Source organism: Bubalus bubalis, chromosome 16 (genome assembly GCF_019923935.1).
Source record: "Bubalus bubalis isolate 160015118507 breed Murrah chromosome 16, NDDB_SH_1, whole genome shotgun sequence".
In the NCBI taxonomy this organism is placed as follows: Eukaryota; Metazoa; Chordata; class Mammalia; order Artiodactyla; family Bovidae; genus Bubalus; species Bubalus bubalis.
Window position 1 is genome coordinate 80,975,644 of NC_059172.1, and position 18,929 is coordinate 80,994,572.

At 40.3% G+C, this 18,929-nt stretch overlaps 1 protein-coding gene across 2 annotated transcripts in view; it reads right to left on the reverse strand.

The window, feature by feature from the left end:
* Positions 1–10,843: 10,843 nt before the first annotated feature.
* The window catches only part of PDGFD (platelet derived growth factor D), a 282,712-nt gene continuing 274,626 nt past the window's right edge, over positions 10,844–18,929 (reverse strand). For both annotated transcript variants that reach the window (XM_025267026.3, XM_025267024.3), the window contains exon 7: positions 10,844–13,664. In XM_025267026.3, coding sequence (XP_025122811.1) covers positions 13,539–13,664 — 126 coding nt within the window. In that variant the 3' untranslated portion in view covers positions 10,844–13,538. The remainder of the gene's footprint in view (positions 13,665–18,929) is intronic.

Here is an 18,929-nt window from a genome sequence, read left to right on the forward strand (position 1 = left end):
ACTCCCTAAAATTTAAATGTAAGTCCAAACTTAATACATGAAGTATTTTTGTGGTCAGTTGCAGACACATGCAGAGTGGTGAAAATTTTGAGCTGTTTAACACATGTTCCCAGATGAGGTTGAACAAGGGAACACTCTGCCCTCTTGTTCCAGCTCTCAGCCTATAAACAAGCATCCTTTTAGTGACACAGTTTTCACATTTTTGTGTTGTTGCTTTTGTCATCTAAAATGTCCCTGAAGTGCAGCTAAAGTGCTTTCTGGTGTTCCCAAGTACAAGGAGGCAAATAAGTGTGGTAACTAAACTTCATTTAGGCATGAATAATAGTGCTGTTGGCTGTGAGTTCAATTTAATGAGTCAATAATATTTGTTAAAATAAGGTCCTTAATCATAAACACACATAAAATAAGGTTATGCATCTATCAGTTGATGAAAAAGTAGTGATGAGAGAGGCTCCTGGGAACCTAAGCTTACTTATATGTTCCCCAGGAGCCGTGATTCACTGCTAACTCAGTGTTCATGGTGACAAGAACTGACTGTTTCTCTCCTTCTAATCACTAATCAACCTCTCCAGCAAGTAGTTTTCATTCTGAAACTTCTTCCATCTCATCACAGCTTTCCCTCTACAATATTTCTCCATCTGATTCACATGTCCATCACTAGGTATTCTGAGAGAATCCAAAAGAGGGATTTGTCCAGAATCAAGACCCACAGGAATGAGGGACTCCCACAGGACCCTCAGCTTTCTTCTCTCTGCTGGTGTCATTCTTCCCTCTCTCCATTTGCAATATGACTTTTTCTGGTCTTTTTGGTCTATTTGGAAGGAGTGTGGCTGCCAATAGCCGATGATTTTTATATCCTACCTTCCAAATAAGCAAATAAACACTGTCCAGATCTCTTCTCAGCTTCATGCATACTGAGAAACACTTAGATTCCTGCTTGGATAAGGCGCCACAACCCTAGATATTCAGCTGAGGCATGCGCGTGCACGTGTGTGTGTGTGTGTGTTGTTATGAAGTGTTACTGCGGCTGCAACTTTGTGGGTGATGTCTGAAATCTAGAGCTGCACTGTCTGATACAATAGCCACTAGTCACATGTGGCTATTTACATTTAACTGTAAATTAATTAAAATTAAGTACAATTAAAAAGTCTTCAGTTATACAGTCACATTTCATGTGCTTAACAAGCATGTATAGCTTGTGGCTACAGCCCTGAATGGTGCAGAATTAGAGCACTTCCATCACCACAAATTTCTATTGTACACTGCCACTACAGATAAAGTGGTTTTTCCCAGAAAGAGGGTGGAGGCGGGGGTAGGGAGGAGTGTTTCTAGGCAGATGTATCAGTAGGTTTCTCCAACATCTTCTCTGCAATGCTTGATAAAACTTGTCCCTTGGAACAATTTCTCCCTCTGGCACTCAGGAAGGATATTTTTATACTCTTTCAATTGCCCTGTGATCCTTTTTCTCCTCAATCTTCACCCTCCTCTAAGTGACTCAACCATGCCTGTGGCTTTTAATAGCTACACGTTGATGATTCCTAAATTTACGTCTTATTCCCAACACCTCTTCTGAGCTCCAGACCCACAGACCTAACTGTCTACTTCATATCTTCAACTGGACATGTCAAAGACCATTTGGCATTAATATCTGACGTTGAGTTCTTGATATATAAGTCTTCTTCTCTTTCCCTATCTCCAGACTCAACAAATGGCATCTCTATCTGCCTAGTTTGTTATGCCAGAAGCCTTGGAAAAATTCATGACATCCTCTTTCACTTCTCTCTCAACACCCAATCCATCACCAACTGGTGAACTAAACATTCAAAATATTTCTCTAATCTAGTCACACTTCTTTTCATTTCTAATGCCACAATCTCCTTCTACTTTCCCCCCAGTTAATATTATTTAACATTTTTTTGTGTGTGAGTGTATACAAAACCATATATATATATATATATTTTTTTTTTTTTTACTTTACAATTGTATTGGTTTTGCCATACTTCAGCTTTCTGTTTCTGCTTCAATGTCATTTTCTTAAGGAATCCTTTTGTGCACCTGATCTAAATTCCAACTTTTAATATCATCTCACATTACATTTTATTTTCACAAATACAGTGGATCATTTACTTACCTGTTCAATATCTACCCTTTCTTATCTAGCTTGATAAGCGCAAGAAACATAGCTGTTTTATTATACTTTAAATCTGTTGTGTCTGGCACTTAATGAGGGCTAACTAGCCCTTGGTTAGTAATTATCAAATTTTTGGAACATATATTGTGAGCTTTGTGAATTCCTATTTTTTTCTTCTCTGTGGTCATGGATGTCCTTTGAATTCTGCTCTTTATCTTATGAATTCAGGTTTGGCATTTTAAGGATGATTCCCAGTCAACATTACAAGACCTGGCTTTTCTGGGAGATATCTCTTCTCGCAAAATTAGCCTCTTTCCTGCCTTCCTAGTTTTCTCAGAATACTGTGAAAATTCTAACCTACATGATTCTTTCCTTCAGGATACCACCCCGCCTTCACTGCCATTCTCATTCAGCAATTAAGACCCTTGAATGCTCTTGTTAATTTCTCTTGTAGTTTGTTGATCCTACTCTATGGAAATAGCACCTCCTAGAGATGGCCTTATCATCACTTCCTACTTTTGCATTGCATTTGATGGAATGCAAAAGTAGGAAGTGAAGAGATACTAGGAGTAACAGGTACCTTTGGCCTTGGAGTACAAAATGAAGCAGCATAAAGACTAACAGAGTTTTGCTAAGAGAACACATTGGTCATAGCAAACATTCTCATCCAACAACACAAGAGACAACTCTATACATGGACATCACCAGATGGTCAACGCTGAAATCAGACTGATTATATTCTTTGCAGCTGAAGATGAAAAGCTCTATACAGTCAGCAGAAAAAAAGACTGAGAGCTGACTGTGGCTCAGATCAGAAACAACTTATTGCAAAATTCAGACTTAAATTGAAGAAAGTAGGGAAAACCACTAGACCATTCAGGTATGACCTAAATCAAATCCCTTATGATTATACAGTGGAAGTGAAAACAGCTTCAAGGGATTAGATCTGATAGAGTGCCTGAGTACAGAAGGCGGTGACCAAAACCATCTCCAAGAAAAAGAAGTGGAAAAAGGCAAAATGATTGTCTGAGGAGGCCTTACAAATAGCTGAGAAAAGAAGTGAAAGGCAAAGGAGAAAAGGAAAGATATACCCATCTTAGTGCAGAGTTCCAAAGAATAGCAAGAAGAGATAAGACGCCTACCTAAGTGAACAATGCAAAGAAATAGAGGAAAACAACAGAATGGGAAAGACTAGAGATCTCTTCAGAAAATTAGAGATACCAAGGAACATTTCATGCAAAGATGGGCACAATAAAGGACATAAACAGTATGGACCTAACAGAAGCAGAAGATATTAAGAAGAGGTGGCAAGAATGCACAGAGGAACTATACAAAAAAGATCTTAATGACTGGGATAACCATGATGGTGTGATCATTCACCTAGGGCCAAACATCCTGGAGTGCAAAGTCCAGTGGGCCTTAGGAAGCATCACTATGAACAAAGCTAATGGAGGTGATGGAATCCCAGCTGAGCTATTTCAAATCCTAAAAGATGATGCTGTGAAAGTGCTGCATTCAATATGCCAGCAAATTTGGAAAAATCAACAGTGGTCCCAGCACTGGAAAAGGTCAGTTTTCATTCCAATCCCAAAGAAGGGAAATGCCAAAGAATGCTCAAACTACTGAACAGTTGAGCTATTTTCACACGCTAGCAAGGTCAGGCTCAAAATCCTCTAAGCCAGGCTTCAACAGCATGTGAACTGAGAACTTCCAGATGTTCAAGCTGGATTTAGAAAAGGCAGAGGAACAAGAGATCAAATTGCCAACGTGCATTGGATCATAGAAAAAACAAGAGAATTCCAGAAAAAACATCTACTTCTGGCTCATTGACTATGCTAAATCCTTTGACTGTAGGGATCACAACAAACTGTGGAAAATTCTTAAAGAGATGAGCTTATCAGACCACCTCACCTGCCTCCTGAGGTACATCAAGGCTGTATATTGTCACCCTGCTTATTTAACTTATATGCAGAGGACATCATGCAAAATGCCAGGCTGGATGAAGCACAAGCTGAATTCCAGATTGAGAAATATCAATAACCTCAGATATGCAGATGACACCACCCTTATGGCAGAAAGTAAAGGTGAACTAAAGAACCTCTTGATGAAAGTGAAAGAGGAGAGTGAAGAATCTGGCTTTAAACTCAACATTCAAAAAATGAAGATCATGGCATCTGGTCCCATTACTTCATGGCAAATAGAAGGGGAAACAATAGAAACAGTGATAGACTATTTTCTTAGGCTCCAAAATCAGTGACTGCAGCCATGAAATTAAAAGATGCTTGCTCCTTGGAAGAAAAGCTATGACCAACCTAGACAGCATATTCAAAAGCAGAGACATTACTTTGGTGACTAAAGTCCATGTAATCAATGCTATGGTTTTCTAAGTAGGCATGTATGGTGGTGGTTTAGTCGCTCAGTTGTGTCCAACTCTTGCAACTCGTGGACTGTAGCCCTCCAGGGTTCTCTGTGCATGGGATTTTCCAGGCAAGAATACTGGAGTGGGTTGCCATACCCTCCTACAGGGGATCTTCCTGACCTAGTGATTGAACCTGGCTCTCCTGCACTGCAAGCAGATTCTTTACCAATTGAGCTTCCAGGGAAGCCCTTAGTCATGAAGGGATGTGAGCATGTCACCATAAAGAAGGCTGAATGCCAAAGAATTGATGGTTTTGAACTCTGGTGTTGGAGAAGACTCTTGAGACTCCCTTGGACTGTAAGGAGATCAAACCAGTCAATCCTAAAGTAAATCAACCCTGAATATTTGTTGGAAGGACTGATGCTGAAGTCGAAGCTCCAGTACTTTGGCCAGATGATGTGAATAGCTGACTCATTGGAAAAAAACCCTGATGCTGGGAAAGATTGAAGGTAGGAGGAGAAGGGGTGACAGTGGACGAGATGGTTGAGTGGCATCACTGACTCAGTGCACGTGCATTTGAGCAAACTCCAGGAGATGGTGAAGGACAGGCATGCTGTGCCAGCCTAAGGGGTTGCAAAGAGCTAGGCAGGACTGAGTAACTGAACAGCAACAATGACAGAGATTTTTCATACACATCCTGGATGACTACAAGGTCCTACACACCTTCTAGTGTCTGAGGTCTCACTTTTGTCCTGTCTCACTCCTAATGTTGTCATGCCCAAGTTCATGTGCCTGACATAAATTAAGACCAAACAAGCCAACATGGATGAGTATGGAGCCAAGAAAGCATTATTTGTTATAGAACCATGCAAGGAGTTTGGGGCTGCTCTCATTCAAAAGATGTGAACTCACTGATAAGTTTTAGGGAAAAAGTTTTAATAAGCAAAATTTGGGGAGAGGGAGCACTGCAGGGTCTGGAACTCTCCTCTGATTTGGTGGTGGTGAGGTAACAGGGATCTCAATCATCAGCCTTCTGGTTCCAACCAGTCTTAGGTCCAAGTGTTTATTTTAAGCCTGACGTAATCATCCTCCACCTGGGTGGGAGCCCCAGTTCCAGCGGAGCTCAGAGTTATGTATTAAATTGTTACACACATTCCCCCCAGGAGGAACCAGGCTCAAGTCCCATCCTGCACTACCCTTCTTCCAGCATTCCCTCACTCCCCTAAATAGTAACTGTTTGAATCTGCCCTTTGGAACACAGGGAAGGTCTAGGAGATGGAAACCTTTTTCCTCTGAACAGGAAATGGGGGACAAAGAAAGGTGTCTGTACCTGGGGTGGAGGGGAAAACACAGGATCCTGCGCAGTTTCAACCCCCCATTTTCTCTGATACTTCTCCATCTTGAGGGGTGGCAGAGGACTTCAGTTTTAGGGGGACTTGGTTTCACTACAACTTTAGGAGGTTTATCACTTGTATCCACCTCTGTCCTTCCTGCAAATTGCCACTTTCCAAAATACAGAACTGCAGAACTGATCTACAGGAAGGACCTAGGAAACATCTTATCCTGCCAATTTGTAAGTAAGAAAACACGTCCAGAAAGTGGCAGACTTGTTACTATACCCAAGGCCTTCTAACTCTGTCTCTGATGCATATGGCACTTGAAGCCCACACCATGCCCAGAAGCCGCCCTGGGTTCCTCTCCCATGTGTAAAAGACAGAGTTTTAGCTAACCATCCACAGATTTTGCATTCAGGTATGACCTAAATCAAATCCCTAATGATTATATAGTGGAAGTGAGAAATAGATTTAAGGGACTAGATCTGATAGATAGAGTGCCTGATGAACTATGGAATGAGGTACGTGACATTGTACAGGAGACAGGGATCAAGACCATCCCCATGGAAAAGAAATGCAAAAAAGCAAAATGGCTGTCTGGGGAGGCCTTACAAATAGCTGTGAAAAGAAGAGAGGCCAAAAGCAAAGGAGAAAAGGAAAGATATAAACATCTGAATGCAGAGTTCCAAAGAATAGCAAGAAGAGATAAGAAAGCCTTCTTCAGCAATCAATGCAAAGAAATAGAGGAAAACAACAGAATGGGAAAGACTAGGGATCTCTTCAAGAAAATCAGAGATACCAAAGGAACATTTCATGCAAAGATGGGCTCGGTAAAGTACAGAAATGGTATGGACCTAACAGAAGCAGAAGATATTAAGAAGAGATGGCAAGAATACACAGAAGAACTGTACAAAAAAGATCTTCATGACCCAGATAATCACAATGGTGTGATCACTGACCTAGAGCCAGACATCCTGGAATGTGAAGTCAAGTGGGCCTTAGAAAGCATTACTATGAACAAAGCTAGTGGAGGTGACAGAATCCCAGTTGAGCTATTCCAAATCCTGAAAGATGATGCTGTGAAAGTGCTGCACTCCATATGCCAGCAAATTTGGAAAACTCAGCAGTGCCCACAGGACTAGAAAAGGTCAGTTTTCATTCTAATCCCAAAGAAAGGCAATGCCAAAGAATGCTCAAACTACGACACAATTGCACTCATCTCACACGCTAGTAAAGTAATGCTCAAAATTCTCCAAGCCAGGCTTCAGCAATATGTGAACCGTGAACTTCCTGATGTTCAAGCTGGTTTTAGAAAAGGCAGAGGAACCAGAGACCAAATTGCCGACATCCGCTGGATCATGGAAAAAGCAAGAGAGTTCCAGAAAAACATCTATTTCTGCTTTATTGACTATGCCAAAGCCTTTGACTGTGTGGATCACAATAAACTGTGGAAAATTCTGAAAGAGATGGGAATACCAGACCACCTGATCTGCCTCTTGAGAAATTTGTATGCAGGTCAGGAAGCAACAGTTAGAACTGGACATGGAACAACAGACTGGTTCTGAATAGGAAAAGGAGTTCATCAAGGCTGTATATTGTCATTGTTTATTTAACTTATATGCAGAGTACATCATGAGAAACGCTGGACTGGAAGAAACACAAGCTGGAATCAAGATTGCCAGGAGAAATATCAATAACCTCAGATATGCAGACGACACCACCCTTATGGCAGAAAGTGAAGAGGAAGTCAAAAGCCTCTTGATGAAAGTGAAAGTGGAGAGTGAAAAAGTTGGCTTAAAGCTCAACATTCAGAAAACGAAGATCATGGCATCCGGTCCCATCACTTCATGGGAAATAGATGGGGAAACAGTGGAAACAGTGTCAGACTTTATTTTTCTGGGATCCAAAATCACTACAGATGGTGAATGCAGCCATGAAATTAAAAGACGCTTACTCCTTGGAAGGAAAGTTATGACCAACCTAGATGGCATATTCAAAAGCAGAGACATTACTTTACCAACAAAGGTCCATCTAGTCAAGGCTATGGTTTTTCCTGTGGTCATGTATGGATGTGAGAGTTGGACTGTGAAGAAGGCTGAGCACCGAAGAATTGATGCTTTTGAACTGTGGTGTTGGAGAAGACTCTTGAGAGTCCCTTGGACTGCAAGGAGATCCAACCAGTTCATTCTGAAGGAGATCAGCCCTGGGATTTCTTTGGAAGGAATGATGCTAAAGCTGAAACTCTAGTACTTTGGCCACCTCATGTGAAGAGTTGACTCATTGGAAAAGACTCTGATGCTGGGAGGGATTGGGGGCAGGAGGAAAAGGGGACGACAGAGGATGAGATGGCAGGATGGCATCACTGACTCGATGGACGTGAGTCTGAGTGAACTCCGGGAGTTGATGATGGACAGGGAGGCCTGCTGTGCTGTGATTCATGGGGTTGCAAAGAGTCGGACATGGCTGAGCAACTGATCTGATCTGATCTAATTTACCTTTTCAAACATATCACCCATTGTTCTTATATATAGATTCCTTTCGTTTCTGATACTTTACTCACTAGTCTTTGAGCCGTCCACATTTACCTCATGTACTTTTGCTGGGGAATCTTTAGCTTTTTGTTTATTTCACCTAGAATATCTTTCTCTAGTTTTATCCCCTGCTGTAGATCTTGTGTTTTGAAGTCTAGCATGCCTCATATGAATATGTGAAACATTTAACCAGTTTCCCCCATATTGACTATGGCCAAATTTCTTCTGATAGAAGTCATAAATATCTACACCATATTCTCAAGTATATATAAAAATGGAAAATATTGGGAAATATTCACTTAATGTATTCAACTCCCACAACAGTGATTTCTTAACAGCTGGCAATTTTAGCCTATTAATTTCTCACTTGGTAAACCATGCATTGGATCTGATCTCCTCAAATGATCTCACCTCCTGTGCCTTTTAAAGTACACACCCATCCTGACTTTCTCTGAGTAGAAGACTGGGGGATAGAAATTGGTTAGAAGAGGAGAGATGTGGAAGTCACAAAGAAAAAAGGAAAGGCTGGAAGATACCAGAAGAGAATGAATTTGTAATATTTCCTCAACCAAAAATGGAGATTAAGGAATATGACCTGACGACTTTAGTTCTTACAAGAGAATTTGCATGCCAGGGATTATTTAAAATATAAATTGAACGCAAGGGTGATTTTAACATTTTGTTCCTGGCCACTAAGCCTGGAAACCAGCACTTAGCAGTTTAAAATAATTAGAAAATCAAACGCCTTTATTAGAAAATGAAGATTTCTTGGCCCATGACTTGCTGCACTGAGTATATTAGCATTTATTATGTACTCATCTCCATACTCTCTTCTAATGTGTTCTGCTAAAGAATTCTTAGAGATATCTATACAAATACGGTTACTTAAAAAGATAAAGATTAACTTGTAAATTCTGAACTGTAAGAAGAACAGAAAGCTCAAAATCTTAAGTGGTTACCTGCTTATCCATTGCTGATGTTTAACTACAATATTCAGGAGATATCTCAGTGTGTTAAGTTTTAAAGGCCTATATAGTTTTTAAGTTGATGATTAAAAACAACAGAATTTAAGTGAATGTCAATAAAACCAGTGAATTATAAATATTTTCTCTTCCAGCATATTTGATCAGAGCTATCAATAAACAAAATTGTATTTCCTAGGATTTCAGGCATGAATACTAATCTATGAACATAATGTTCTACCAGAGGACCCTAGGAGAATATGAACAATTCGGGTATCTATTGAGTTACTCTTAATAGAAAACTGGGCACGTGTGCATTTCAGGAAATAAAATAACATTCTTGATGTATCTGCATTAAAATACTGCTTATATATCTATGACTAGTACTATTTTTGTCATAAAAATCCAAGTTATATAAATAAACTACTCTACTTATACTTGTCCCATTTTTTCCCCATACTTTGACTCCATGTTAGCTGATATTTCCAGTGGTAAAATTGATTCTTGCCACAAAATACATGTCTCTGCTCCCTTTTCCCCAAAACCCAACACTACTGAACTAAATAAAGTGGCAGAGTCTCACCCAACACTGTGCAGTTGCCATCCTGTCTTCAGTGGGATGGTGAAGACCAAGGCTACAAGCAAAAGCAAAAGTTCTTACAGCAAGATGAGCTCTCTTTAGGCTTTGTCTCTCTGCCTCCCCCATCAACAAGGCACACTCCAAGCTCTGTAGGAGAGTAGCCCCTACGCAGGTCCAGAAAGTGTCAGATTTGTCACTAGATCCAAGGCCTTCTAGCTTTCTCTCTGATGCACTAAGACACTTTCAGCCTCCACCTGCTGGGAGGAAAAGCCCCCAGCTCCTACAGATCACTTCCCAGGAATCCTTACAAATGCTACCAGATTGATCATCTGCCTTCACATAATTTTACATGCTTTGGTTTGTAATTTACTGAAAGCACTCATGCTATGAGGGAAAACTATATATGATCTTCAAATCTAGTATTTTGAAATATTTGGGATCGTTTTAAAGTATCTTGCAGGTTTAGGCATTCTGTCGAGGGCATTGGTTCTAAATAATGAAATAAACTCATATTGCAAAAAAAAAAAAAATCTGGTTTACACTGACCCACCAGCTGTGGTGTTCATCTAGATGGGTGAAGCTGTGAGGGTGAACATAATGTTATTGATTTCAGGCCCAAAAGGAGAGAGCTTGTGGACTCTCCAAAGCAAAGAATGTCAGAGGAGGATATCTTCTACTAAAAGCCTGCAGGGAAACAAACAATCAAACAAAGAAGCACCAAGAGCAGCAAAAAAAAACAACACAACTCAAGTCCCACTCCATTTCCGGTTTCCGATGGCTTCCAGAAGCGACAGGGTAAAAGCCTGTTTTCAGGGAACAATGTTCTAAAACCAGGCCCGTAGAACGCCCCCAACCTTGTCAGACAGCTGCACCTATTTGGGGAAGTAAGTCTGTATCATTGTGCACCTTTTAAAACTGCAGTGGAGTACTAAATAATGGGAGTAGCTTTGTTTGTAAGCAACATTTATTTTTCATGAAGATAAGAGACAAATTACATTTGTTACAGAAAACACTATGAAAGGAAAAAGCTGCATGTTACCAATATGACCAAAAAAAAAAAAACCCAGAAAAAATTCTACTTATGAAAGTGCTCTGCCCTATAACATATTGAACAGAAGGCATTATTCCAGGTGAGTGAGCCACACAGAAATGAGGATTTATTAGGATTTGTTTTGAAATGTAATTTGTACGGTGAGCTTTTTATTCCTTTGATGGCAATGAAGCAGATTTATTGGCTACATGTTGGAAGTGCAGTAGATAACAGATAACCAAGGGAGAACTTTTAATAAAACACTCAGGAAAGAAAAAAAAGGAGTGAGTGAGACTGCATGCTTACATGGCAGCTAATAAATAAAAAGTCGAGATAGGGCTTTAACTGAAAACCATCCTGGTTAATGCAGCTTGGAAGGTTTACTGAAAATTGGGTAGAACACTCTAATTTTTCATACTTAACAGTTGAACAAGTTAGAGTGATATAACTCAAATTTTGGTTTTGGTCCAGGAATCCTATGTTTTCACAGGAAGCTTGCAAGAGGCTTTCAGGGGAAGAATGGTTACTGATTATTAAAGGGTCTGGCTGTGCTCTTTCTGACTGTGCTCTGGATTTTGGACAACTCAACAATAGAGTATTTATTTTTACCAGTCATCTTTTGAGGTAAAAACACAGGACACTTTCAGGGACATTTTGAAGGAATATCTTCAATAAGCATTGACCTTTCAAAGAGCTGAGCAGAAATGAGCTCCTAAAGATACTTGAGAACTTGGTCCTAAAAGCATCATGCTCAGAAATCCAAATATATATAGTCTGCTCATCTGACACTGAGACTTAATGAGCCCCAGTTACACTCCCTCATTCGACTTGTCTGTGTTCATTAGGGCCCTGGACTTAGGGAAGAAACCAGGGAAGAAACTTTTTTCTTTCAAGATGAGAAGAAAAATGTCCTTCTCTCTGAGCGGCTTCAGAGCTATCTTGATTTCAGTATTGCTCTCTTAGAGTCTTGTTTTGGAGAATGATGAATCACTTCCTATGCCTGCAGTCAGTCCCCAAGGCCTTAACAGACATTAAGGAGCCAAGGAGGAAAAATTACTCTAACTACCAATAATAACTACCAATGCAAAAACCATTTCCTAGGGTAGAGCAGGGCCAACTTTGTGCTCTCACAATTTGCAGTGAGGCTTCTTAGAACAAGTGCCATAGATTTGGAAAGAACCAGAGACCCAGGTCTCCTTGCACTTGGTTCAGAAACAGGAATTCAACTGAATTGAACGGTGACTACACAGTTAGGAATTTACGTCAATGAAATTGGGTTGCTTTAATGCACAAAAGCTTCTGGGCTATAAGTAATCCATGATGGCTTGCCAAATATAAAATACCATTGTATATATATATACATTGTCTCATTTAATAATGACTCATAAACATATATATATATATATATGTATATATGTGTGTGTGGAAGAGATAGGAAGAGATATGGAAAAGATAGGAACACAAAAGCAAGATATGCATAATCTGGAGAGTATGAGTCATTATTAAATATGGATCCCAATCAAATATTCCATCCCACTCCCAGTTATGTTAATATTTCAATGTTCACATTTTTTTACTTTCAACTCCTCAAACTTTTCAGTGAGCATTATTTTGAAAGGCTCATACAGAGTTCCCATGACATTCTCCAAAGGAGTTACTTTTGTGGAGAGGTTTTGAGAAAAAACAATTCAAAATTCTGCTTCAGCTTATACATTTTCTGTCATAGGGTAATAATAATAAACCTTGTGAGAATTTTTTGAAGACAGGTGTTAATGAGTTTGCATGCCTCGGCAAGATACACTAAGAGAAGACTTAAGGGCTTTATTTCTAAAGCACCTATATTATGATGACATGCTCTTGGAGACAGGTAATTATTGCCTATATAGGTAAGTATGTAGTACATCTCATGAGACAAACGGCTAGGAATGTATCTTTTCCCAGAAACCATATTTCCCTCTTTTGATAATTAAGATGTATGCACAAGAAATGCTAATTTATTGGATTTTTAATATAAAAGGTGCTTTCTTTAAAAGAGCAAGATCCAAAATTGTTTTGTGATTCAAAACTTAAAAATAAACAAATTAATCTTCCAAAGACATGTTTAATGTATTTACTATGTCCCTTATTTTATCAGATTTTAAGAGTCTAAATAATTAAACCATATGTAAGCTCTGGTGTACCTGGTTATATATACTGAGTAAATCATTTGGTCTATTTACACAGAGACATGGAGATGACACATTATATATATATATATATATATATATATATATGACAGACTCAGGTGGCTTATAGGGTAAAGCGTCTGCCTGTGATGCAGGAGACCCGGATTCGATCCGAGGGTTGGGAGGATTCCCCTGGAGAAGGAAATGGCAATATTTTCAGACACTATTATTAAATGCAATCCTATATTCTTGGATATAGAGGTTGATGATACGCCTTTCTACTTGTCATGGCACTAACAAAGCTAGGTTGAAAGTCAGCAACCACTTGTATTCATTGCTTTTCAGGCTAATAGCAAGTTCGGTTGCTGGTGGGAAAGGGGTCTCTTACCACACCCTCCTTAAAATAAAGGTTCTTTCGTGTTTAATGAAGGTACATGCACATTCTCTTATCGAGGTGGTCTTGAGCTGCAGATACAATCGCACCGCTCATGATGATCCAACTGGATGTCAACGAGAGCCATGTGCTTTGCTCTGCCCCTCCTCTTGAAATGGCCGGGTTCAAACTTTAACACCTAGGACAAGAAGCATTTCCTGTTAGAAAGTACCTGGGATTTAACTCAATTACATACCACTTATTCTCTTTATGACAACTGGTTCTTAAGCCTTTGAGCATCGAATGAAATCTACGGGCTCACTATTAGAATGCACACGTACAAATATTGTTATAGACAATCACCGACTCCTTAAAGTAATGGAATCCACTGATCACAGAGTAATACCTCCTGCATTACCTACCTGCAGGGTCATGAGGACCGCAGGTGTCTGAGCAGGTGTTTATTGATAACTTTCTAAGGGCCTGCTTTGTGCCAAGTGCTGTCCCAAATATTACTAATACCACAAAGAATCTTCTGGTTAAAGCATGTGTTATGGATAAATACAATGCTGAGACAATATTCTGCAGACAGGACAACGAATACAGTTGTGACCTAATATGCTGGTATGGGGACTTCCCTGGAGAGTGGTTAAGAATCCGCCCGCCAATGGTCTGGGAAGATCCCACGTTCCACAGGGCAAGTAAACCCTGTGCCCCAACCATGGAGCCCGCGCCTGGAGCCAGCGCTCTGTAAACAAGAGGCCACCACAGTGAGAAGCCCTCGCACCGCTGAAGAGCGGCCCCTGCTCACAGCTGGAGAAAGCCCGTGTGCAGCAGCAAAGGCCCAGTGCGCCACCCCGCCCCGCCCCGCCCCGCAAAAATGCTGGCGCGGCTCAACACGCGGGTGAGGTAAGACATTTTGCCTCCCTAGTGGTCATAAATAACTGAAAATGTGTGTATGTTCTTACATATCTGTTAGGCTATATCGAATAATACCCTTTACAATTCAAAACAGATCATGTTCCACTAAAATGTTTGCATATTAATACCTTTAAAACAATCCTTGAATTCAACATTTCTTGAATAAATCACATCCTTAAATTTTTACAGTAATAGGTGTAAATGTGATTTTTAAAAAAAATTAAGTTTAAATAGAAGCTAACCCTTCTTCCCTAGTGTGGCCTTCACTGAAGTCAATATTTGCCATCATATACATAAATATTGTTTTCCATATACAGTCAACTTCATTGCTTCTTTATTTATATTCTTAGGCTCCTGTTAACTTTCATTTTTGATTCTGTTCTATTTTCCCTTTTAGACTTTAAATTCTGCATGATACTACCATACAACTGTGTAGCATTTTGTAGTTTTAAAAAAATTTGCACATATGCACTATTTCGTCTGTCCCAAGACAAACCTTGTCATACATTAAAAAAGGCGTCTTTACTCACAGTGTATAGGCTGGAGAACTGAGATTATAAGGGAGGCTAGGTGCCAGGCCTTCTGTCAGCGGGGACCTGAGAGCAGTGCATTGTTCTCTAGGCTTCTAGCACACTAGTACCCAAGGACCAACGTGTCTCTAATGCAGCTGCAGCTTCCTTCTGTATCTCAAAGGTGTGGCAGGCACACGTGTGAACTGAAATGGGGCCCTGATGCTTGGTATACTTTGCTCTGAGATGAAGATTAGATACGAGGAAATCTTATTTTCTAGGCTGTATAACTTTTCATGGCACGTCCCCCACCCCCAGTTTTTTCCACTGGATTGTCTTCCTAGCAATGTCCTCATCCTTATGTTAACTGTTTCAAGTTATAAGCAAATCAAAACCAACTACTAGGAAAACAGGCCTAGAGCCCTCAGTCCCCATGCATCCACTTTACTTTAGCGTTTGCCTTTTTAAAACATTGAGGGGGTGATATTTATTTATTTGGCTGCATTGCATCTTAGTTGTGGTGCGTGGGGTCTTCACGGGGCCCTGTAGGAGCTTTCACTGGGGTGCACAGATGCTCTAGGTGTGGCACACGGCCTCCGGAGGGCACAGACTCAGCGGTTGTGGCACGCAGGCTTAATTACTCCATAGCATGTGGGAACTTAGTTCTCTGACCCGGGACTGAACCTGTGTCCCCTGCATTGCAAGACATATTCTTAACCACTGGACCACCAGGTAAGTCCCAACATTTAGCCTGTTTTTCCATAAGAGTTCTGTGGAGCAGGTCATTTTTTCAATGTTCAGTAAAGTAAGGAACCTGGGCTCTGATAACACAGAGTGAAATACCTTGTCCCATTTGGAGAAGAGCTTCAAAAGGATATCTGTACTTTTTTGAGGGGTTGGGGGATGGGGTGGGAAGGGATGGCCTAGAAGAGTTCATGAGGGAGGCACAAAAATACCAGATTATGGTAAAGCTAGTCCCAGTGCCAGTTTTGATAGCTAATTATATTATCCTCTTTACCTAAATTCCACTGAACATACACTATGAATCACACAGTTTCATATGACATAAGCTTCTGTCTATTAACAAATGCTTTGAGGGCAGGGATAGAAAAAATAATAACTAACATTTTTGAGTATTTGTTTGATGCCACACACTGTTATGACTGGAAGTATTAAACGTTTTGCGTATCACTGTAACACTATGATATAGGTACTTTTCTAATACAGTTTCAGATAGGGGAAGAGGGAAACTAAGGTTGCAGAGTCAGTGACTGGTGTCACCAGTGTTTGTCTCCACGTGGCACGGCGCGTGCCCTTACCAGGAAGGTGGAGTTTTGTCTGTTCTGGTCAGCAGCGTTGGAACACAGCAGGTTTCCAGTGGGATGCACTCCAGTGGCCGTGGTGGGTAACGCTGCCACGTCACAATATGGGAACCTGTGTTCACGGCCTCTTTCCTGCCTCCTCCCTACGTCGCTTCTACCCCAACCTCCAACAAGGGGAGGGGTGCAAAACAAACCAAACCAGAGGCCAAAATGAAGTGGCCTATGCTTTGCATCACTTGCAAGTCTTTTACGATTTTGAAACAGAATTTCAAGTACTGAGAACAGAGTGACAACGATATTTTCCTCTCCTTGCTCCCACGTTCACTCCTGCTTCATCTCTAAAGAAAATAAAAACTGTTGCTTCTCCATGAAAAACTAAGTAACCAAAGCCTGGATGCAGTGTATATTGCATTTTGGGATATTAAATACCCTGCTACGATAGATAGGAAAGCTCTCCTGTGCCACACTTGGTCAGAGCGCCCTGGAAGAGCTTAAAGCTCGGGTTCCTACAACTTTGCCAAGAATTTCTCTAATATTAGTCACTATTTTCCAACCCTAATAAACCAGATCTGGAGGTTGAACTATTCAGGGGAAGAAAATGATTCCTAAGAAGCTGAGCTGATGATAAATATTCTCTTTCTTAAAAAGACCATTATCAAAGCCTAATAAGTTGCCATGACTGACATCTATAAAATCAGTGCTTCGTTGATTTGCTTCTTCATTTGATGAGAAATGAAAGTGTGTGCTTTGGGGTGAAAGCCACACCTGGCCAGTTTTTTCTAACTGGTCTCCTGATTGTTCAGGGATTTTCCCTGTGTTTTATATTAAGCCACGTTAGTCCAGTATATATGTGTTTTGCTGATAAGAGGAGAAAAATGAATTGGCAGACACTTTTCCAGACAAGACAGGAAAGCACTGTTTGAACAAAGTGGAAATTGGACTGCTTTACTGGCTGATCACAGCACTGATGTTCAAAGCTTTCAGACCATGTAATCGTCTTAGGTTCAGGTACACAGCACTGAAAGGAGGAAGAAAGCAAAGCTGATTTGAGAGAGCATAAAAAGTTAAAAGAAAAATGAAAAGCCTTTATCTGAGAAAGCAAACTGTCTCTGGGTTATCTGGTCACCTTTAAAGGGAAGGAACCACTGAATTAATTACAGTCACAGTAGGACACTCACTAATAGGTACCTTCACAAAACGCTTTCCGATTTTCTGCTCTATGATTCACTGCTGCAAGCACACACACTGAAATAAAAATCCATGGAGGAGCAGCCAGCCATTTCTTATCACCTATGGGTGAAAATGGCGTTCTTGACCCTTCTCCACCATCTGGAAAACCACAGGAAGCCAGGGAAAGTTGATTTTTATTAAATGGAGAATGACTGAAGCAGTTGGCGGCTTTCATACCACTACACAGAATCAAAGATGCTCGGTGTGCAAATTACCATATCACAAAAGATATTTACTACAATTACTCTCTTTGTTGCCAATAAAGCACTGAATGAATCATTGCCATGAAGTTATTACTGTAATAAAATAGTACTAGACAGAAATGCTCCATGCTGAGTTGGGCTCTTGTTTATTGGAAATATTAAAGAAAGGTCGTTAAGGCCTTTAACAGTTTTCAAATTAATGGCTGATGTAGGATCACAAATACATATTTTAGGACATGTGCACTGTCTAAACCCAAATCATTAAGGGTTTACTTAAGATTCACCCAACTTCTAAAGCAGGCAGCATTCAGTATACACACTTTCTTAAGAAAAACAGCTTCATATTTTTCCTTACTTTATGATTTCTTTCATGCTTATAGACTTTATAAAAATGTACATACAGTTAAGATTTTTAAGGTCTTGTAGTCAACCTTTCTGAAACCTAAAGTGACTACAAGCAGAAATATTTTGAGATGAGAAAACATATTATTTTCTACCTGGGTAATTGCACACCTTGAAAGTCATAGTTTCAAGGGAGATTGAGAGTTGTAAGGGAAGGAGTGATACCAAGTCCTGAGATACAGTCCTCCATAAGAAAGACACAAATAACAGAGCTCAGCAACGTTTCTCTGACAAGCTAGGTATGAAGGTGACTAAAGGCTGGGCTATAATGTGGGTCTATACAATCTTCATGAATTTTGAAAATGCAATCTTGACATCTGTGGACATTTACTTATAATCGAAATTTTCTTGTGAGCACTCGGGTGTATTCAGCTGCAGTTCTTCCTTTAGAGGACTTAACTAGGTAAATGATTTTGACAGTATTTTACAGGATTAATGACTATGTGTTCAGCCCACCAATTGCAGAAAACATGATGGAAGCTGAGCTGGGCACCATGGCATTTCAGCATGGCATTAACACTGAGTATCATTCGTGTCACAAATGGGTCTTTGTCTAGTTGGGGAGTATCATGCCCAAAGGCAGGTTTGCTCAACGTTGACAAGAAGGCCTAATATGAAACCAGATCTACAAGGAAAAGGATGTATGCACTTTGCTGTACTTAGAGGGTCCCGGCACCAGTAAGTCATCAAGGCTCTAAGGGAGTCAGAAGGGAGCAAGCCCGACCACACTCTCAGGATATTCCACCCACATCTGTCGAGTGCTTTACAGCCTTCAGAGGCTTTCATTGTCCAAGGATTCCCAAGAGATAAGCAGCACAGGTGTTACTAATGATGAGTGGATAACTTTTTTATACATAGTCTATACACATTAATGGAG